Consider the following 20,106-nt stretch of genomic DNA (forward strand, 5'->3'; position numbering starts at 1 on the left):
CTTAAATAACTATACTAATTAATAAGAAAAATGAAATGTCTATAATAAAAATGTTAAATTTAAACATTAAATTAAAAAAAATAAATGTCCATTTGGAATCAAAGAATGTATGTTACTCCAAAGAAGTCAAAAGTTGTGTCTTCACACTCCTGAAAACATTGCCATTATTTGGAGGAGGAAAAATGTACCCCCCACTTTAATTGTCCCCAAGGCTAGCGAGGAGAGACATAAGTATTACAGACTAATGTTATTTCATCTTACAGCTAACATTAAATATGCATATATATGTATGTGTATATGTATATAATTGCTTTTAATTATAAGGGACTCACACTACCTCTAAAGACTCGTCTAATAACCTATTGATAGTTATCCCCTTAAATCTTGTAAAGCGGATTAATGTTAACTTAACCTTATTTTACCAGCACACTATCTTGCACATAGCAAGCACTCAACACTAACCCTTACCCAAAACTGGAAATTTACAAGAGCATATTTACCATATCCTTTGTTGAAGACATCCTTGGCGGCCTTCCCTAGGTCACAGTAAGTCGGTGTGTTACACATATCTTATAAAAAAAAATGAGGACAAAGGAATAAAAATAACCATTTAGTGTTTATTCACCCACAGTCCTAGTATTTAGCCCTGTGAGAAGAGGTATACAGTCTTCTCTTCCTTTGCATCATTAAGACTTACACCCTAATGCACGCAAAGTTAGGAGAAGGCATTCTGCTCCTTTACAAAGAACTTTTCAGAACACTGGAGAATAAAAGGGTTTTTTCATGCAATTCACAGAGGTCATCTTTCTGACTGCATTTCAAAGAAAAGAAATTTCTCACAGGCTGACGGAGATGCTATATTAAATTGGACTTTATAATGTATACGTATATATATATGCACACATACACACAACATACATATATATTTAAGTATATTTATTTTATATATAAATATGCAAAATAAAGCCAAAGAGCTACATAAAGTGACAAGGTAAAAGTGACAAGGTAAAATTGTTTTAAAGAACTGTAAGAACAGATGCATTAAAAATCTTCAAGATGAACATTATCGCCACTCTGAAATTCAGCTCTTAAAGTAAGAATTACCGCACTAATTGAAATGTATTCATCTAGAATACGTCCTCTCTCAAAGCTCTTTTAAACTGATAAGAACAGATACTACACTTAATCTTAGCTAAAAGGCTGAGAAGCGGTCTCTCAAAGCTCTTTTAAAAATAAAATTATATAGGGGTGCCTGGGTGTCTCAGTCAGTTAAGTGTCTGACTTTCGATTTCTGCTCAGGTTATGATTTCTGATTCGTAGAATTGAGCCCCATGTCGGGCTGTGCACTGAGCATGGAGTCAGCTTGGGATTTTCTCTCCCTCTCTCAAAATAAATAAACATTTTTAAAAAAAGGTAACAAAATTGTAAAAAAAAAATCTATCTATAATCTTAACTAGAAGCAGGAGAATTTCTATCTGCAATAATTCTGCTTACCAAAAACTGGTGTATGCTCTAAAGTTAAAGCTTTCAAAAACCAAAGGTGCCTTCACTTTTCATCTTAGCTGCTTGGTATTCATCAGCTCTTCTACTGCCAATATGGCCCTCAGATTAAAGTTCTCGGAAGCACTATCAACACTGATAAGCATACCACTCCTCTGCCCTCTTTATATAATGGAAACTCTTTTCCTGCAGCAGCCTCAACAGCCATGTCTAACCACTTGCAGAACCATCTCATCCCAAGCAGTCTCATTAGCCCCATTCATAGGCCAGAAAAATCCAGAGCACCAGCTAGCCCAGTAAGCAACTACTAACTATGCCTGAACTAGCAACGCATCCAAACTAATATTTACTTATATTTATCCTGGCTCTTAATCTGTCCTCCTGCTAAGTGTCTGCCTATACCATATCTAAACACAATATACACATATGATGCACTTTTTAAGTGAATTCACTTAAAATTTGTTCCTTAACCGAAACCTGTCAAATATGAAAGACATTATATGTTGAGAAGGAAGAGTATAATATAAAATATATATACATATATATAAAGGAAAGAGTACAGTAAAGGGGAAAGAGCCAGTATAAATATACTGACTCATACCATAATAAAACTTTGTTCTAAACCACAGGGTTTCAGAGTCCACTTCCAGGACAATTATTTTTACAATTCAGTTCCTTGTATTTAAAGGATCGATTCTAGACTATTTACATATTGCCAATTACAATTTGATCTTAATGACTATTATTTCAGCTGATGCCGGTATCTGTTGAAATTTTGCCAGAAGTCTAAATTTGGGGAGGTAAGTATAGAAACGCAGACACTATATATTCAAACAGAAATGTTAAGGCAACAGTCTGGATTATCATCTATTGACAAGAGAAAATACACACTTAAATGTTTAGAAACATCCACCTAATTAGTCTTTTAGAATTTTGCTTTATTTTTCAAAACCACTGCCAGACACTTTGCAAGGAGTGTGGCAGGTTTAGTTTACTAACTGATCTCAATTCTGCCTAGTTCAAGCTTACTTTTTCAGGCCTATGATTCTGATGGGTAATGCACTGCTGGTATGATCAAGCAAAAATCGAGAAGGCACAGAGACTTCACGATACTCGGGAATAAGGCTATCATCGCAGATTTCTATTAGCTCTACAAAATGCACTTGTTTGTTGGCATGCACAACCTTACGAGTTTGCTTTAGATGCAGGCGGGGTGGGGGGCGTTAATTAGGTAATATTGCTTTACACAATTACTAATTTGACAGTAAAGAGACCCTTTTGTTCGTTTCTTTTTCAGCTGCACGTATGGGATCCTGTCTTTGGCGGTAAGGAGTGTGAGAGCTCCCCAGATACTGGACAATTCCAGAGGGGAAGCTGAGGGCGGGGGCGGGGTGGGGAGCGTGGGGGTGAGTTTGGGGTTCGAGGATCCAACTTCCCTAGAAACCAACCTCCTTTCTGGCCCGACGCCTGCAAATTTTGAAAAGTCCTGTGGGCCCACCAGGAGCGGAGAGGGTCGCGGCTCGGCAGGCCGGGCGCCACTCCCCACTCCAGGGCTGCGGCTCCATCACCTGAGGCGGCCCGGGGAGCAAGGTCCCCCTCTGCCCTCCGCGGCCCAATCGGGCCCGCGCCCCGTTACGCTCCTCTCTCCCTTCCGAGCCCTCCGTTAGGCCCGCCTTCCACCGGGTCCCCAGGTCCGTGGCGGGCCACCACCCACCCACGCCCGGCCTAGCTCGGCCCAGCCGCCGGCTGCCCGGCCCACAGCGTCGGCTCTCCTCACCTCCAACCAGAGGGCCTGTCACCGCTCCGCCAGGGCAACGCTGAAGGTCTTCTTCTAACCAACGCCGTCCGCGCCTGCGCGGCCTCACACTCCCCGCGGCGCCTGCGCGCCCCTAGCCGCCCCCACCCGCACGGCGTTTGCGCCGTAGTGTCGCGCCGGGGTCGCGCGCCGAGGGTCTGAATGCGGAGAGGAACAGCGGGGACGAACCCAACAGTCTGGCTCCGTGTGCGCGCGTGCGCGGGAGGACCCGGCGCGCAGGTGGCAGGGGCGGGAGTTGACTTAGGCGAAGAGGCCTTGGGGACCGCACCTATGTCCATGAAGGGGCTCTCTCGCGAGAACACCGGGAAGTTGCTAGTTACTGTTGCTATGGGAGAGGCCGCGGGAAAGGCGGGCGGAGCTGACCCGGGATGCTGCTGAGGGATGCTGTGGCCTGGCACTTCAGACTTTTCGTTCAGATGACGAACAGATCTGTGTGGGAATTTTGTCTCCGACTGACTAAAATTCAAGAATATGACCCTTAGGCTATCTCATCTTAAGGATGAGAAAATATGGATTCCACAGGGGTAAGTGACGTAATTTATTCAAGATCACACAGGTAGCGGTAGATTATAATTCAAAGAGAGAGAGAGGAGGTAGAGGAGAGAAAGCTCTAATTTAGAGAAGAATACCAACTAATAAATGTAAAAGAAATTACAGAAAAAGAAAATCACCACTCTGGAACCACCCAATTTCAGGCAAAAATTATCAATAAATGTTAGATTTGAAGATAGTCACAGTTCCAAAGTGCCAGCCCACAGATTCCTTACTAAAAAGAAAAGGGTACTTTCACATCAAAGAAGTCACCCGCTTTATTAAACTTAACATCACCAGCGATGGTACAGACAGATGCCTGCATGATGCACAGAGGACACTAAGTTAATATTCTTGCTAATGGTGTGTCTCTATTCATGAGGAAACAATCAGATCCAACTTGAAGGGCATTCTGCAAAACACCACTTGGGTCCCTTCTAAAATGTAAATTTCACGGGCACATGGGTGGCTCAGTCCGTTGAGCCGCCCACTCTTGATTTCCCAGGGTCGTTGGATGGAGATTCCAGTCACCCTCTGTCTCTCTCTGTCCCTTCCTCTGCCTCTCTCCCTTGCTCATGCACCCTCGTGCTCTCTCTCTCCAAAGGGGGGGGGGGACTTCTGATGACAAACTGCCCTTTATTTAAAAAAATAAAATAAAATGTAAATTTCATGAAAGATTAAGAAAAAGGCTGGTGAATTGTTCTAGATTAAAGGAGACAAAACAAAGATATGGCACTACAAGCAATGTAATCCTAAATTGGACCCTGCATCAAAACAAAAACAAAAAACCAAGAAACCATATTGAGAAACATTATTGGCACAATTGAGAAAATTTGACTGTATTATATTAGTATTAGTATTGCAACATTGTATAATTTTCTGATGTTGATAATTGTATCTTGGCTATGCAGGAATGGCTTTGGTTTTAGGGGATACATGGTAAAGTATTTAGGAGTGAAACAGCATGTGTCTTCAACTAACTCTCAAAGGTTAAGGGAAAAAAAAGACAAAAAAGTAAATGTCTAAAAGGTTAGTATCTGGTGAATCTAGGTGGAAGATATATAGGTGTTCATTGCATTATTCTTAAACTTTCCTGTAACTTTTACACTGTTCAAAATAACAAGTTGGGGAGAAAACACACCCACAAAGTCATCGATGCTCTGTCCACAATACCAATTGCTGCTTAATATTATTATTTACCTGCTAAAGGCATTTCAGGCTAATCAGTAAGATAAATGCTCCCAAAGGACTCATAATGTAGGACTTGGACAAATACCTGCTGAATGAGGCAGAATTGATAAATATCATAAGCAAGCAGTGTATCCTAGTAGGCCAAATAAAATGAGCTTTAGAGTCCAAAGAGGCAGAGTTTGTATCTCAGATCTGCCAACCCTTTTGTCTTAGGCAAGCAAGTTAACCTCTCTATGCCTCAGTTTCTACCTCGGTGAAATACATATAAATAGTATCTACTTCAGAGGATTGAGTGAATAGTAAATAAAATAGTGTATCTAAAGCACCTAACAATCTACCTAGCCTATGGAAAATGTTCATTCGTTAATAACAAATGAAAATGTGCTATAAGAGTCTAAAAGTTATATAGGCAAAGATTATACACGTATACACACACACACATATTTTATACACACACACACACACATTAGAGCCACACTTCAGCCTGTACTTAGGCACAGACCTGGCTTTTGTCAGATATAGCTGGCCGTTAAAGGCTATAAAGAACGCTTGAATGGGAACTTGGCAACATTCCTTCCTCCTGCTTCTGTTCTCCAAAGATCTTTCTTCTAAAAGGACCCGACAACACCAGTCCCAGGTCATGCAGAGAGACTTCGTCTCTCCCAACACCTGATGTGGGAAGGTGTTGAAAGAAAGTGTCAAGGAAAACAGCTGCTTTGCTTCATGTCCCTCTGGCCCTGTCAACGTGGCATCCAGGTTAATGCTCAAGGTCTATATCAAGACCCTGACCTTGACCACTTTGAAACTACAGCCAGTTGTCATTCCCCCACTTGCCCTGGGATCTAAACCCTTAGGACTTTCTGAGCCCAAATCCTAATCACATGGCAGTCTTCTCCTATAAAATCCCTAGAAACAGAATTTTAGGGCAGGAAGGGATTTGAGACACCTTCATTTGTGCGACATTTGCTGAGTACTTGGGGTGTGCAGGCACCATGCTCAGAACTGATGTATGAAGAAACAGCCCTTTGTATCAGTGCTGTATGGGTCCAGAGGCCCATGTTACCTTGTGAGCAGTTTCCCAGTATCAGTCACCTGCTCTAGTGAAAATAGCCTGCTGAACTGCCTATGTTACAAAAAAAAAAAAAAAAAAGTTTACTTATTTTGAGGGGGGGGAGGGGCAGAGAGAGAATCCCAAGCAGGCTATGTGCTGCCAGCACAGAGTCCGACTCAGGGCTCGATCTCACGAACTGTGAGATCATGACCTGAGCCGAAATCAAGAGTTGGGCGCTTAACTGGCTGAGCCACCCAGGTGCCCCTACATTACCTTTTTAAGAGAAAAATCTCAAAAGTTAGTATAGTTTATCCCTCAGAAATGAAAACACAACTGAAAAGCCGAGGCCCCACTGTGAAGATTTAGTAGCTCAATTATGCTAAATGCAAAAATAAAAAATAATAATAAGCTTCTAATGCCAGTGGTCTTATTTAATTCCCTGTTTCTTTTTAAAGCAAAAGGGCTCACTTGCTTGTTTTCAAGGACTCCAAAATTCTGATGAGGGGTGAGGATCCCCTAGTTACTGAGCATCTTTGAAGAGGAGGAGATGCAAGCCATGTCCGTTGGCCGTCTACGAGGAGGCCGCAGAGCACAGGGGGACCCAGCAGGGAGAGCACCTGAGTGTGCTGGGAAAGAGACTGGGGGCAGCTCCGAGGAGGTGATGTCTCAGAAGGGCTCAGGTGGACAAGAGGGAGGTGGCTTCCAGTGCAGAGGGACAGTGGCCAAAGACTTCAATACACCATACCCTGGAGTTCCATGCCCAAGGGCTCATCTCTAGGAAACCATCATAGATGTATGCAAAGACTTCTCTTACATAGCTCGAATGATTTATTTTTTTTTTTAATATTTTTTATTTTTATTTCAAGGAGAGAGAGAGAGAGAGACAGTGTGAGCAGGGGAGGGTCAGAGAGAGAGGGAGATACAGACTCTGAAATAGGCTCCAGGCTCTGAGCTGGCAGTCAGCACAGAGCCCGACGCGGGGCTCAAACTCACGAACCGCGAGATCATGACCTAAGCGAAAGTCGGACGCTTAACCGACTAAGCCACCCAGGCGCCCCATAGCTCGAATGATTTAGAGTGGCAAAAATTTTAAAACACCCTCAGTGACCAACATTTAGAAGATTCATTAAATAAAATATAATACACCCATATTCTGGGTGATGGTACAGCCCTGTGTTCTGACAATATCTGATGATCTGAGGAAAGTGTTTAGTGGGGAGAATAAAGGAGGAAACAAAAGTCAATACAGTGTAATCCCAAGTTGTGTGTGTATGTTGTAATTTTACTTTAAGAAGAAACAAGGGAATGGGAACCCGGAACATCAGTGTTGGGGAGGTAGACAGAGGGACCGGGTACAGGAGGTGCACATGGCAGATGTAGGCATTAGAAATGGCAAGTTCTGGAGTTGGTGATAGATTAATTATATTGTATATTACAAAATAAATGAGGGGGCGCCTGGGTGTCTCAGTTAAGCGTCTGACTTCAGTCCACGTCATGATTTCGTGGCTCGTGGGTTCGAGCCCCATGTCGGGCTCTGTGCTGACAGCTGGGAGCCTGGAGCCTGCTTCAGATTCTGTGTCTCCCTCCCGCTCATGCTCTGTCTCTCTCTCTCTCTCAAAAATGAATAAACATTTAAAAAATAAAGAAATAAATCAATGCTACATGTATATGTATGTACCTGCATAGGAAAACTTTGGGAGAATTCATCAAAATTTGATAGTGACTATCTCTGCTGGGCCAGAGTATATGTGACTTTTAATTCCTTCTTCACACTTTAATGTATTTTCCAAAACTTCTGAAATTTGGAAACATGTTTTTCTGTAATAATTAGAAAAGTGAAGGTCATTTTCATAATGTGGGGAAGTACCTAGGTTTATGAGAGTGCTGTTCCATGGGGAATTTCCACCAAAAAATTGAGAAATATTCGGAAATGGAGTACCTGGAATTTACGTTGGGCCTTCTGAGCGCTCACTTCACTCGTGACCACAAGAGGGCGCAAGGAATCAAAGTAAATGCAAAGCTACCCGTGCTAGCGGGCGCTGGGCTGGGGTTTGCGTTGTCAGGGTGATGAACTCTGTCTTCCTCTTGCTCGCCAGAGCTTCATCCAAATTCTTTGCAAGGTGTGAACACAGTTATGGATCCTATAGGATTGGACGGTGTGTCTGGGGCTTCCCCACCAAAAAACCTATGCTGAATGACCAAAGGGCACCATCAAATCTTTGCGAGTTGTCTGTATGAGGAAACCAGTGCTGCCAATGTACCGCATGTAGAAGAAGGCACCGCCTGGCTGACACTACCTGCACCTTATTTCATCTTAACCACTGTATCACGTTTTCGAAAAGGGTAATATAGGGAAAAGGTAACCGATTCCTACAGTCGTATGTGATCCAAATACGCAACAGGCAGTGTTCCCTGTGATTTTATTTCGTAGTGAATATACACCTGTGTTTCAAGAAATTTGATACGTTTGGGAGTGGACTTCACATAATTGGCAAGCTGTGTAGTGTGGTGTAGTGGAAAACATAAACTTTGGAACCAGAAAACTGATGTTCAGAATCCTACATCTGCAACCCACTAGCTGTGTGACCTAGGCAAATTACTTGACCTCCCTGAACCTCGCTGTCTTCAATTTTAAAGTGGAAATCCCCCTCACCCCCCCAGAATGAAACTCCTGGTCAAACGGGGCCCAGCCAGAGGGCTCCAGCCGCACAGACAGCTTACTTGGCCCAAAGTTATGAGGCGGCTTGGACCACATCCAGGGTATATACAGGGTAGGAGCCTGGACGGAGAAGACTAGGTCACACCCAGTGAGTCAGATACAACACCCGGGGAGATGGAGGAACTAGATGGAGACACTCTGGAAGAGTGACTCTAATGGGGACGGACACTAGGACTAGGTGGGCCCCTGGAGAATACCCCAGGGAAATTCACAGCAAGTAGCTTATCTCCCCCAGAGCTCCTGGGTAGCCATTCTTGTTTCCTAGCGTTCCTAAGATGTAATTGACATACAACATCATGGAACCTTAAGGAGTACAATGTGATGATTTGATTCACGTATATGTAGCAAATATTTACCACAATAAGCCCAGTTAACCTATCCTTTATTTTACACAATTACCTTCTTGTTGTTGTATGGTGGGAACATTAAAGCTCTACGTTCACAGCAACTCGAACGTACAGAGCACAGTATTGTCAGCTATAGCCAACACACCCACGCATTTAAAAAAATGTGCTTCTTCAGAATTGCGACTCCAGGCAGATTTGGGGTCTCCTAATGCAGCTGGACTGACCCCCCCCAACTTTTGAGGGAAAAGGATCAGACCCAGTTCAGTCTAGATCAAAAGGTGGCAGAACCTGCTTTGTCCTGGGAAGAGGCTGCAGGCAACTAAAAGCCTGAACGGGCCTCAAGAAATCAGTGGTAGACGACTCTACAAACGGAAATATCATTCAGCTAAAAAAAAAAATCGACACCAAAATTGGATACACTTGGTCAGTAGACTACAGCTGGGGAACATAGTAGCATGGATGAAAGGACATCCCGGTCACAGAGCCAGAGCAGCGGTGACGCAGTTCACCCAATCACACACACACATCCTCTTCTCAGCTCGCTGACTCCTTCAATGACCGATGACGGGCGCCGTTACGCTTTCCAGCTGACAGCTATTGCCACAGGGGCGGCTTCTTTTTCATGTTTTCTTGCCTTTTCAAATAGGAGCATCTGTTGTCACACACCCCCACCCCCCACATTTTGTGCAACGTGATATGTTGGTGACTCCATGGCACTCGCATCGTCTCCAAATTCTTATGTCGAAATCTTAATGCCTGATGTGACAGGTTTAGGAGGGGGCCTTTGGGAGGTGCTGAGCGCATGAGGGTGAAGTCTTCATGAGTGGGACTGTGTCCTTATAAGGGAGATCCCAGAGAACTTCCTCTCTCGTTCTACCACGTGAGGAGACAGTCTTCTGTGAACCCGGAACCAGGCCTGAAGCTGACCATGTGGGCACCCTGATTTGGGACTTCCAGAATCCAGAACTGTGAGAGATGACTTTCTGTTGTTTATAAGCCCCCCAGTCTGTGGTATTTTTATTTTGGCAGCCTGAATGGACTATGACAAGTACCCGGGAACAGGGCAGGACAGAGAGGCATTATTTGGGTTTATGAGTCACACACAACCTCATCTAATTTTTTTAAGGTAAAACACAGATGAAGGCAGAGCATATCCTTAAAGAAGGAAGCTTGTGGATTCTTGGAGCTGCTTCCAGCTGGGCACCTGGAACGGAGTTGGGGGAGTCCTGAGGCTGTCACAGCAAGAAAAGGGAGCCCCCAGCCCCTCCTGGTGGGGGGGCGGTCTCCAGAGAGGGCAATTCACACAGACTAGCAGCTGAACGGTCTCCCGGAGCTGAGCAATATGGTGGCCAGGGCCCCCCCTGTAAACTCCCAGAACACTGGTCTTTAAGAGGCTCCCGGACAGATGAGGGCCCTGGCTGGGAGATGATGTGACCAAGCCAAGGCCACACAGTCAGTGAGGAGGCCAGACCCCTGCCTCCCTGCCCTCACCTCACTGCCTCCTGGCTCTAACTACCCCCCCAACCCCCTACCCCATGCTTAGCTGCGAGACATCTGACAGACGACTCCTCGGCCGTTACAAGAGGTTTGCTTTACCTTCTGACCTCAGGTAACTAAACCGTAACGTTTACAGCAACTCTGTGATTACATCCTGCAATCTGGGTCTCCTCTCGACATGCCCTTCTCATCTTTTATTTTCTTGAACATTTCCTGTGAGATTCTGCCAAAGACCTGCTTGTTTCGGCTACTTTGATTTTCTTTTAAGGAAAGCAAAATTTATGGAAATCAAACTGGTTTTGACACAGGAGCCATAACAAATAAAAATTTCCATTCCCAAGCGACCATAAATCATGGGCTCTGACACTCTGCCTTTGACTTGAACTTGAGCAGCTGTCATTCCGGAGGATACAGGTGTCAGCTCCCACACACCAGCCCGCCGTGCTTCCCGGACAAACAGCGTGAGTCACCCACGGAGTGGCAGCCAGCCTGCAGAGCCGCGGCTGGGGCCCGCGGGGATTTCTGTGGGAATTTTCGTGTCTTCTGAGCTCAGGCCGCACTGCTCCTTCTGACATGTTCCTTTGGCCCAGATGTTCGATGTGGACGTCAGAGGATCAGCTTGAGATTCTCAGCTAACCCCTAATCCTTGCCAGGGGGCGTCCAGATGGCAGCATCTCGGCCCACAGTGCACATGAGGGTTTCTTTGTTCCGCGGCCACAGAGCTCCTGTCTCTCTGAGAAGCAGCCACGGTGCTCGGCAAGATCCCCGCCGCCGCCGCCGGCGTGTGTGAGCTTCGGCGCCCTGACCTAAGCAGGGGAAGTGCCTTTTAAGCAGAAACATTTATAAAGCGGCCTCTCCTTCCTTCCCTCTCCCCACTGCCCCCCACCCCCCATCTCTAATCCCCAGATAATTGCAGTGCAGCCTTTCGGCCGGGCATCTTTCGGTTGCTGGCATCCCAACTGAGGGACGCCATGATTATTAACGAGCCAGCGGTCTTGGTGAGTTTGAAAATGTGCCAAAAGCCACTTTCCAGGGAGATTTCACATACTTTCCTCAAAATTGTCTGGCTTTTGAGTAGATGTGGAAATAGCGGCCCTGCTGCCACATGAGGCCCGAGGTTAGGGGAGACTTTTCCTCGACGGATTGGATGGAACAAAGATCTGGGGGGAATGTGCCACGGAAGGGCCGTCTGTGACGCCGGGTACTGCAGTTTATGTGCCGGTGGAAAGTTCTGGCCTGGAAAAGAGGTAAAAGGCACGTGTTTAGGGTGTTGAGCGCCAGTGACGACTGTCCCAGGTGCTACATGTGTTTTCACACATTGAACGGTCAAAACGTCATCGTTCTGGAGGAGGGGAGCCAGCTTCCCGCAGGGATAGTGCAGCCCGGAAAGGTGAAGTAACTTGCCCAGGGCCACAAAGTTACTACACATTCATTAAAGTTTTTTTAATATTTATTTTTGAGACAGACAGAGAGAGAGAGAGACAGAGAGAGAGCACGAGTGGAGAAGGGGCAGAGAGAGAGAGGGAGACACACAATCTGAAGCAGCTTCAGACTCTGAGCTGTCAGCACAAAGCCCGAAGCGGGGCTCGAACTTGTGAACCATGAGATCATGACCGAGCTGAAGTCAGACACGCAACATACTGTGCCACCCAGGCACCCCCCCCCCCCCCCACAGCCGTTTCTTTGTGCATTCATCTATCACATCAAAATTGCGTGGAGCCTCTGTTGAGTGCCCAGCACCCCGGGCATGAGGATATCAAGATGAATCAGCTATGGGCCTGTCTTCACAGAGCTTCCCATCTGGCTGTAGACACAAATAAGTTGACAGTAGAGCTTTGTAAGCACCGTGACAGGTTGATGGATGCACAGGGGAGGTGGGTGTTGTGGGGACATGGGAGAAGCCAGCCTTGTGATCGATTCAGGCTGGCCTGACCCCGAACCCCACACTTTTTCAGTGCAGAGAGAGACAGACACGGAGAAGCGTGCTTTTCCGTCCTATCCCATGCCCTATTTGTAACCTTCCGGTGTCTGATTCCTGCGTCCTCTCCTCCCCTCTGTCTCTGGGGGGCAAGATGGAGAGCATCACTCCTGGAAAACATCTCTATATTAGATTTCCAGCAAAGACTTGATGATTTCGATAGCTTTTTCCATGACCAACTGTCACCTTGCCTCCCCTAACCTCTTTTCACCCTGAATTCTCTGCCTTAGTGCCGCCACAGCCCAGCGGGGGTGCGAGATTAGAACTGGCCGGCTCTCTCAGCAACTCCCTCCCCACTCGCTCCCTACCCCCCACATCTGAGGATAGTGGTTCAACTTCAAAATCCCGCCGTTTACTTGGTCCTCACCATCACCACGCCACTGCCTTACATTGGACTTCTTCATCATCATCTGGGCATTGCAACTGAGACCTAAGTGATGGCCCAGTGTCCCCTTTCACCCACTACAAATGTTCCACACGGCCACCGGCACTGCCTTCTTAGAAAGCAATTTAGGTCACGCCATTTTCAAGCTCACGTGACTTTACACTGCACATAGACTAAGGCCAGTTTTCTTTGCATGATGTATCAGGTTCTTCACAGTGCAGCCTCGTCTGGTGCCTCCACCACCCGCCCCAGCCACCTGCAGTCTCTCCCTGGAGCCGAGATGCACCTCTCTCCCCCCTCCCTCTGACGCTTCACCCTCTGAGCCTGGGGTGAGGCCATCCCCTGCTTCTCAGCCCAGGAAACTCCTACTCATCCCACAAAACCCAGCTCCAATATTACCTCCTCTGTAGATGCATTTCTTTATTTCTCTAGAAGGTCTAATCATGCCATCCTCTGCGATCCTCCAGCCACACATTTATGCCTTTATCTTAGCACTTGTTATAATACATTGGCATCATCCCTAGATATATATGTATCTTCTGACTGGACACCAGTTCCTCAGGGCCAAAGACTGTGTTTTCTTTTTTATTCCCAACATCTAAACACAGGGTCTGCTACATACGACGTGCTCACTGAATATTTCTGCTGTGTTACAAGATTTCCCATCATTCCTTTTGTCTGTGTTTATTGCCAGAGGCCTTTGGTGCCCTGATATTCTCTCTTCAGTTAGGTAACAGGAAGCAGAGATCCCCAGCAGAGAGGGAACCCTGGGGCTCTCTCCTTTATCCTTGGTCATAATTGTCCAACTTCAAAATAAATCCTGTAACACACCTAGTCATCAGGCTTATCATACTATCAAAGGGTGTTTGATGTTTTCAGTTGAAGCAAAAAAAAAAAAAAAAAAAGGTGTACTTGCAGAAGTAGCTCCCATCGAATCATATGAATGGCGGACAAGCAGCCCCAACATGAGGGAGAAGGCCAAGGAAGGGAAGCCTCAGATCACCTGCTGCTAAATGGTACCAAGCCATTACTCTGGCCGGGAATGTTCCTATTATACGGAGTGTTGAGATACATTTCAATGGGCTGATGTCCTGGGGGAAGACCCAGTAATACCAAGACTGCCATTTATGGCTTAGAAGCTATGCATTTTTAGATTTGTTGTTGACATTGTTGTTAAAGATTTTATGTTTAAGTAATCTCTACACCCAATGTGGGACTCGAATCTGTAACCCCAAGATCAAGAGAGGCCCATGCTCCACTGGCTGAGCCAGACAGGCATCCCTGCAATTTTAGATGTTAAATGGCACCTCTCGAGGCGTCTGGGTGGCTCAGTCAGTTAAGCATCTGATTTCGGCTCAGGTCATGATCTCACAGCTCGTGGGTTCGAGCCCTGCGTTGGGGCTCTGTGCTGACACCTCAGAGCTTGAAGCCTGCTTCCGATTCTATGTCTTCCTCTCTCTCTGCCCCTCTCCTACTTGTGCTCTCTCTCTCTCTCTCTGTCTCTCTCTCTGTCTCTCTCTCAAAAATAAATAAACATTAAAAAACCCGGCACCATTCACCTGAGGTACCAGCATGAGAAGGATGAAAATGAGAAGTGAGGAAAAAAAAAATATTTTGACCCAGATCTGGATTGTTCCACTGCTAAAATACTTAGGCAGTGATAACAGGTCTAAATGATTTGACTTTCTAACAGTCTGGCTGAAAAAAAAAAAAAAAAAAAGAGAGACACAAAGGGTTGAAGCAGATGTTTTCAAAAATTCAAATTAGGAAAATTGAAAATGAATGACATTCCATTGAAATCAGCTAGAGACTTGGAGAGCTGTTCTGCTTGAGTCATTTTTTTAACTTTTTAAGAAATTTTTATTTATTTTGAGAGAGAGTGTGTGCGTGCATATGCATAAGGTGAGGGTCAGAGGGTCAGAGAAAGAGAGGGAGAGGGAGAATCCCAAGCAGGCTTCAAGATGTCAGCACAGAGCCCGACGTGGGGTTTGATCTCATGAACTGTGAGATCATGATCTGAGCTGAAATCAACAGCCGGACACAACTGACTTGAGCCACCCAGGCACCCCTGCTCATAAGTACATTGCATATTAAAATGCATCTAAAGCTTCCTACTGAATTGTATGACTCTGCGTAAAATGGACTTTCTGTGGTTGTCCCCATCATCAAGGAATAGGAGAGGAGGATTGTTATAGATCTCGTTGTTTTCCTAATTAAGTAACCGTAGCCTCAAACAGTTCAATTTTCAGTTTAAGGGGGATTATTTTCCAATTGACATTTAATTGGAACAGGCGCCATTATGTTCGCAGCTTTTAAGCTATTGGGATTTTTACATCTAGATGCCAGTGCTAATCAGAAGGCATTTTCTCTCTTTTCTATCTGTCTTCACTATCTGAAGTAGAGTTTAAAGCTTCTCAGGATATTTTGTAACTCATTAGCTTTTGGCATCCTTGACGGCGTATTGGCCAACATGATTCATTCTTTCTTTGAGTACAATTAGCCGTGAAAACAGATCTTAGAACAGACTCCCTCCGCCCCCAAAAGGATTATTGAAGGTAGGAAATGCAGGTGATTATCGGAGTTTGCCTTTGATACAGACATCCTGCTCTTCTGCTAACCCTTTGAACTAACTTTGATATGCAATAATTAAGAGGGATTCAACCCCTGGAGGAGAAGCCGCTGTAGCCTTGCCTCTTCTCTCCCTCTATTGAGTCCTTGTTTTGAACTATTGATCAAACAGATCTGAAGGGATTTGTTGAAGCCTGTGTGGGGTAAGGAGGAAGGAAATGAAGGAGGAGGGAGGGGGGTGGAGAGAGATCAGGGGGGCACATCTGGTATAAATCGTTCCAGAAGGAATCTGCTGGTCAGACCTCGCTCATCCTATTTCACACACCTTACTTAGATGAAGATTTGTTTTTCCTTCAGGAAAAGCAGTTACGGACGACTTGCAGGGTTTCCATTTTGGCAAAAGCTCTGTTGTGGGTTTACTGCTGCCAGTTTAGAGAACGCGGAGAGAGCTGAGAAGGCCAAGGCGACTGAAGGATGGTGGTGGTGGTCTTGCTGGGGCTTGGCTGGTTCTGCGCCCCCCTGGGTGCTCTGGTTTTGGACTTCAACAACATCAAGAGCTCTGCCGATGTGCATGGGGCTCGGAAGGTAAAGCTCAACCGGGAGCAGGGGGCAAGTTCATTTGGGTAAGACTCACTGAGGTGTTAGCTGGCAAATGGGTGCACTGATTGATGGGACTCACTAGAGAGGAGAAATCAAGTAGGAATGGCACAAATACCCACATTATATTTAATTGAACTGTAGCACAGCTTCTAGAGGTAATAGATATATATCAAAAATCTCATAACCGTCTGTAGGACACACAGGGGACGACATTTTCTTCCATTTTCAGAGAGAGCATAAGAAAATTAAATCCGAGTTTTAAAAGTAGGACAATTTTTCGAACACGAGTAACCTATGCAACACATAGGTTTCTTCATTGGAGACTCGGTCTCTCCTTTGTGGGAGAAAACCAATTACATTGAAAAATTAAGGTGCCCTCCAAGATTTGTCACCGCATTCCAAGTGCCACGGTGATTTGGCTTCCTCCATCTCCCACTTTGAATTAAAAGTCATCTTACATTGTGTTGGATTCCCTGGCCTGTGACAAGTTTTTCCCCACAGGGTTCACAGTGCCTGTCTGACAAGGACTGCAGTTCCAGAAAATTCTGTCTCAAGCCTCAAGATGAGAAGCCATTCTGTGCTACGTGTCACGGGTTACGAAGAAGGTGCCAGCGTAATGCCATGTGCTGTCCTGGAGCACTCTGCATGAACGGTAAGCTGTCATAACCCCCGCGGGACCGCTCTGCCCAGGGGACAGCATCTGAATCTCCTACACTAGAATATCCCACGATAGGCACGCTCGAAAGATTTCCTGGATTTATACTTAATTTATGCAGCTGCCTTTTCTTAATGCAACAAGTTTATTTAGTTTATTTCCTGGCAACAATTTTTGCCAACAACCTAGAGATAATGATTTTAAAGGAAAGGTTCAAGTTGGAACCTTATAAGTTCTTTCATTTTCACTTGGATTCCACTAATTACTTAACCACTTTCTTTGCCATATGTGCATGTAAATATTTAGTGCATATGTCCCAGAAATCTTGAAAGTTATATATAAACTGAGGGCAGAAGTGCTGCCAAACTATGTAACAGTATGATGGTTAGCATGTCTGTGGTTCTAATCCTTGAACTTAGTAACTCAGACTACATCTGGTTGTTGCTCAGATGTTTGTACTACAATGGAAGATGCAACCCCAATATTGGAAAGGCAGATCGATGACCAAGATGATATAGAAACAAAAGGAACAATTGAGCATCCAATTCAGGAAAACAAACCCAAAAGAAAGCCAAATATTAAGAAACCACAAGGCGGTAAGGGTAAGAGAAGCATTCTGTGCACCTCTTGTTGTTTGTTTGGGGTTTTTTTTTTTGGTCTGTTTGTTTTTTTAAGAAAAACACTTCTGGGGCACCTGGGTGACTCAGTTTGTTAAGCATCCAAATTGGGCACAGGTCATTATCTCACAGTTTTTTAGTATGAGCCCTACATAAGACTCTGTGCTGACAGCTCAGAGCCTGGAGCCTGCTTTGGATTCTGTGTCTCCCTCTCTCTGCCCCTCCCCCACTTGTACTCTGTGTCTCTGTCTCTTTCTGTCTCTGTGTCTCTCTAAAAAAATAAATAAACATTAAAGAAAAACATTTCCTCCTCCTAGGCTTTTAAAGATAGGCTGAAAAGTGATTTGATTCCTCTCCACTCCAGAACACACAGGGAGTACGTCCTGTTTCTCATCTTTCTGTAAGCAGCTCTGGAGCTCATACTGGGAGTAATATAAGGCAGTCAGCAAGAGGACTGGGGAATAGCCCTAATCATGAACTGGTTAGCAAGAAACTCTTTAACTGAATTTTACATACATATCTTTTTATACATCTGTAATGTAACAAACAGCAGTTTCACCTTCTAGATCCTCAGGATGAAAAATAAAAGAGAAATGAAAGTAAATGCATTAACATTTTATTCTCAAACAAAAATACAAAACTTCACTGAAATGAAGCTTTTTACAAAACTGTAGTTTCAAATTCCAATCTGTGACAGAAATTAAGTAGAATGTTTGAAAGCAGTGAATTGGCCATTCTCGGGTCTTCAGGTTAAAGGGCCCCTTTTTAAGTATTAGTCTTTGTGTCAGTATAAATCCCATAAAAAGAAACAAAACACTGATGAGGGATACTTATTTCATTCCTGGAGACTGGAAATCCCATCTTCCTTTGAAAATGTTGTAACTTTATAAAACAACTTCTATTAGGTAGGGCTGAAGTTTCCATTTCATATACTTTTGGTAGGAGATCTAGCAGTGGGGGACCTGCATGCTGTTTTTATTCCTCCTCCGTGACCTTCCGTTCTGTACCCCACACCTTTACCCCAGCGATAACCCCTGACGCGCCACGTCCCCCGCTTCCTGCTGCAGCGCTTACAAATCTTGTTACAGGACAAGAGGGCGAAAGATGCCTTAGAACTTTGGACTGTGGAGCTGGACTCTGCTGTGCTCGTCATTTCTGGACTAAAATTTGTAAGCCGGTCCTGTTGGAGGGACAGGTCTGCTCTAGGAGAGGGCACAAAGATACTGCTCAGGCTCCAGAAATCTTCCAGCGCTGTGACTGTGGTCCCGGGCTAGTATGTCGAAATCAAGTGACCGGCAACCGACAACACGCACGGTTAAGAGTATGCCAAAAGATCTAAAAAGCTGTAAAGATTTCAAAATAAAGACAACTCCTTATTGTATTCAAACAGAAATCTCAGACATTAATTAAAAATCTGGGTGGCTCAGCTGGTTAAGTGTCCGACTCTTGGTTTCAGCTCAGCTTGTGATCTCACGACTGGCTGGATCGAGCCCCGCCTTGGGCTCCGGGCTGACGGTGCGGAGCTTGCTTGGGATTCTCTCTCTGTCCCCTCCCCAGCTCATGCTCTCTCTCTCAAAATAAATAAATAAACTTAAAAAAAAAAACAACCCAACTTTCCAGACATATATTCCTGAAAATCAAATCTTGTAGTGGCCGAGATAGACTGAGCCAGAGCACTGTGATGTGCTGCCTTGTGATGAATGAAAACCAGCCTTGGTTTTTTGTCTATTTCTGCAGGAAAGAAATGTGATTCCACAACAGAAAAGTTTCATCTGATCTAGTGACTCAGTTAGTTCGAGTAAATCTTTACTTCACTTCCAGTGAAATTCTGGTACCTGACAGTAGCGTGGGGGAGGAAAGTGAATGGTTTCTGCAGTTAATTCTTATATCTTACTGGCAAAAATTATCACAGTAAATTAAGGAAAAAAACTTCCTTAAAATCCCTGATTTTTTTCTTTTCCCTTGTAAGGGAAATATCACTTCACTACAAAATAATTTGGTTAATAAAGAAACAAGATTCAGGCGCTTGGGTGGCTCAGTCAGTTAAGTGTCAGACTTTGGCTCAGGTCATGATCTCATGGTTTTTGAGTTTGAGCCCTGCGTCGGGCTCTGTGCTGACAGCTCAGAGCCTAGAGCCTGCTTCAGATTCTCGGTCTCCCTTTCTCTCTGTACTCTCCCACTCATGCTCTGTCTTTTTCTCTCTCTAAAATAAACAAACATTAAAAAAAGAAGTAAGATTCAAAAGGTAACATTTTATGTGTATACAGTTCTTTGCAAGTTACAAAGCATTTACTTGCATGCAGTTTTCAATAGCTTTACTTAACCACTTGATAACTTTTTACATTTTATATTTATACAACTTTTAATTATATAAATTAATCTAATTTATATTACATTAACTTAAATTATTAAATTATATTAATTTAATTATATAGATTATATAATTTCAAAGCTAAGATCTTCAAGGAGTGTTTTCACTTATATGTTTGACCATTTGAACTTAAAAAGTTACCTTGGAGGGTAACTAGGGCAAATAAGCAAAATTTTTGTTTGTTTGAAGTTCAGGCGGCCATATTTTGCACATTATAAGTGGTTTTGCCTAGGGAAGCTCTTTCTGATGAATTACAACCAATTTTAGATTTAAGAGATAA

The 20,106-nt window shown here is 44.5% G+C and overlaps 2 protein-coding genes and 1 pseudogene across 3 annotated transcripts in view; 1 reads left to right on the forward strand and 2 right to left on the reverse strand.

The window, feature by feature from the left end:
* The window catches only part of VDAC3 (voltage dependent anion channel 3), a 14,101-nt gene extending 10,604 nt beyond the window's left edge, over nucleotides 1-3,497 (reverse strand). The window contains exons 1-2 of the mRNA XM_077773119.1: nucleotides 3,278-3,497; nucleotides 501-569 (exon numbers count right to left, since the gene is read on the reverse strand). Coding sequence (XP_077629245.1) covers nucleotides 501-567 — 67 coding nt within the window. The 5' untranslated portion in view covers nucleotides 568-569; nucleotides 3,278-3,497. The remainder of the gene's footprint in view (nucleotides 1-500; nucleotides 570-3,277) is intronic.
* Nucleotides 1,096-1,212, reverse strand: LOC144239132 (U2 spliceosomal RNA; annotated as a pseudogene).
* Nucleotides 3,498-3,595: 98 nt separating the features above from the next.
* On the forward strand, nucleotides 3,596-18,882 carry DKK4 (dickkopf Wnt signaling pathway inhibitor 4). 2 transcript variants are annotated; one of them, XM_077773120.1, is made up of 5 exons: nucleotides 3,596-3,840; nucleotides 15,941-16,168; nucleotides 16,685-16,835; nucleotides 17,288-17,440; nucleotides 18,544-18,882. In XM_077773120.1, exons 2-5 carry the CDS (start codon nucleotides 16,058-16,060, stop codon nucleotides 18,792-18,794), a joined length of 666 nt encoding a protein of 221 aa, XP_077629246.1. In that variant the 5' UTR covers nucleotides 3,596-3,840; nucleotides 15,941-16,057; the 3' UTR covers nucleotides 18,795-18,882. The 2 variants fall into 2 exon arrangements, with proteins under 2 accessions (XP_077629246.1, XP_077629247.1); XM_077773121.1 differs by lacking the exon at nucleotides 15,941-16,168.
* Nucleotides 18,883-20,106: the final 1,224 nt, after the last annotated feature.

Source organism: Crocuta crocuta, unplaced genomic scaffold (assembly GCF_008692635.1).
Source record: "Crocuta crocuta isolate KB4526 unplaced genomic scaffold, BGI_CrCroc_1.0 scaffold177, whole genome shotgun sequence".
Lineage (NCBI taxonomy): Eukaryota > Metazoa > Chordata > Mammalia > Carnivora > Hyaenidae > Crocuta > Crocuta crocuta.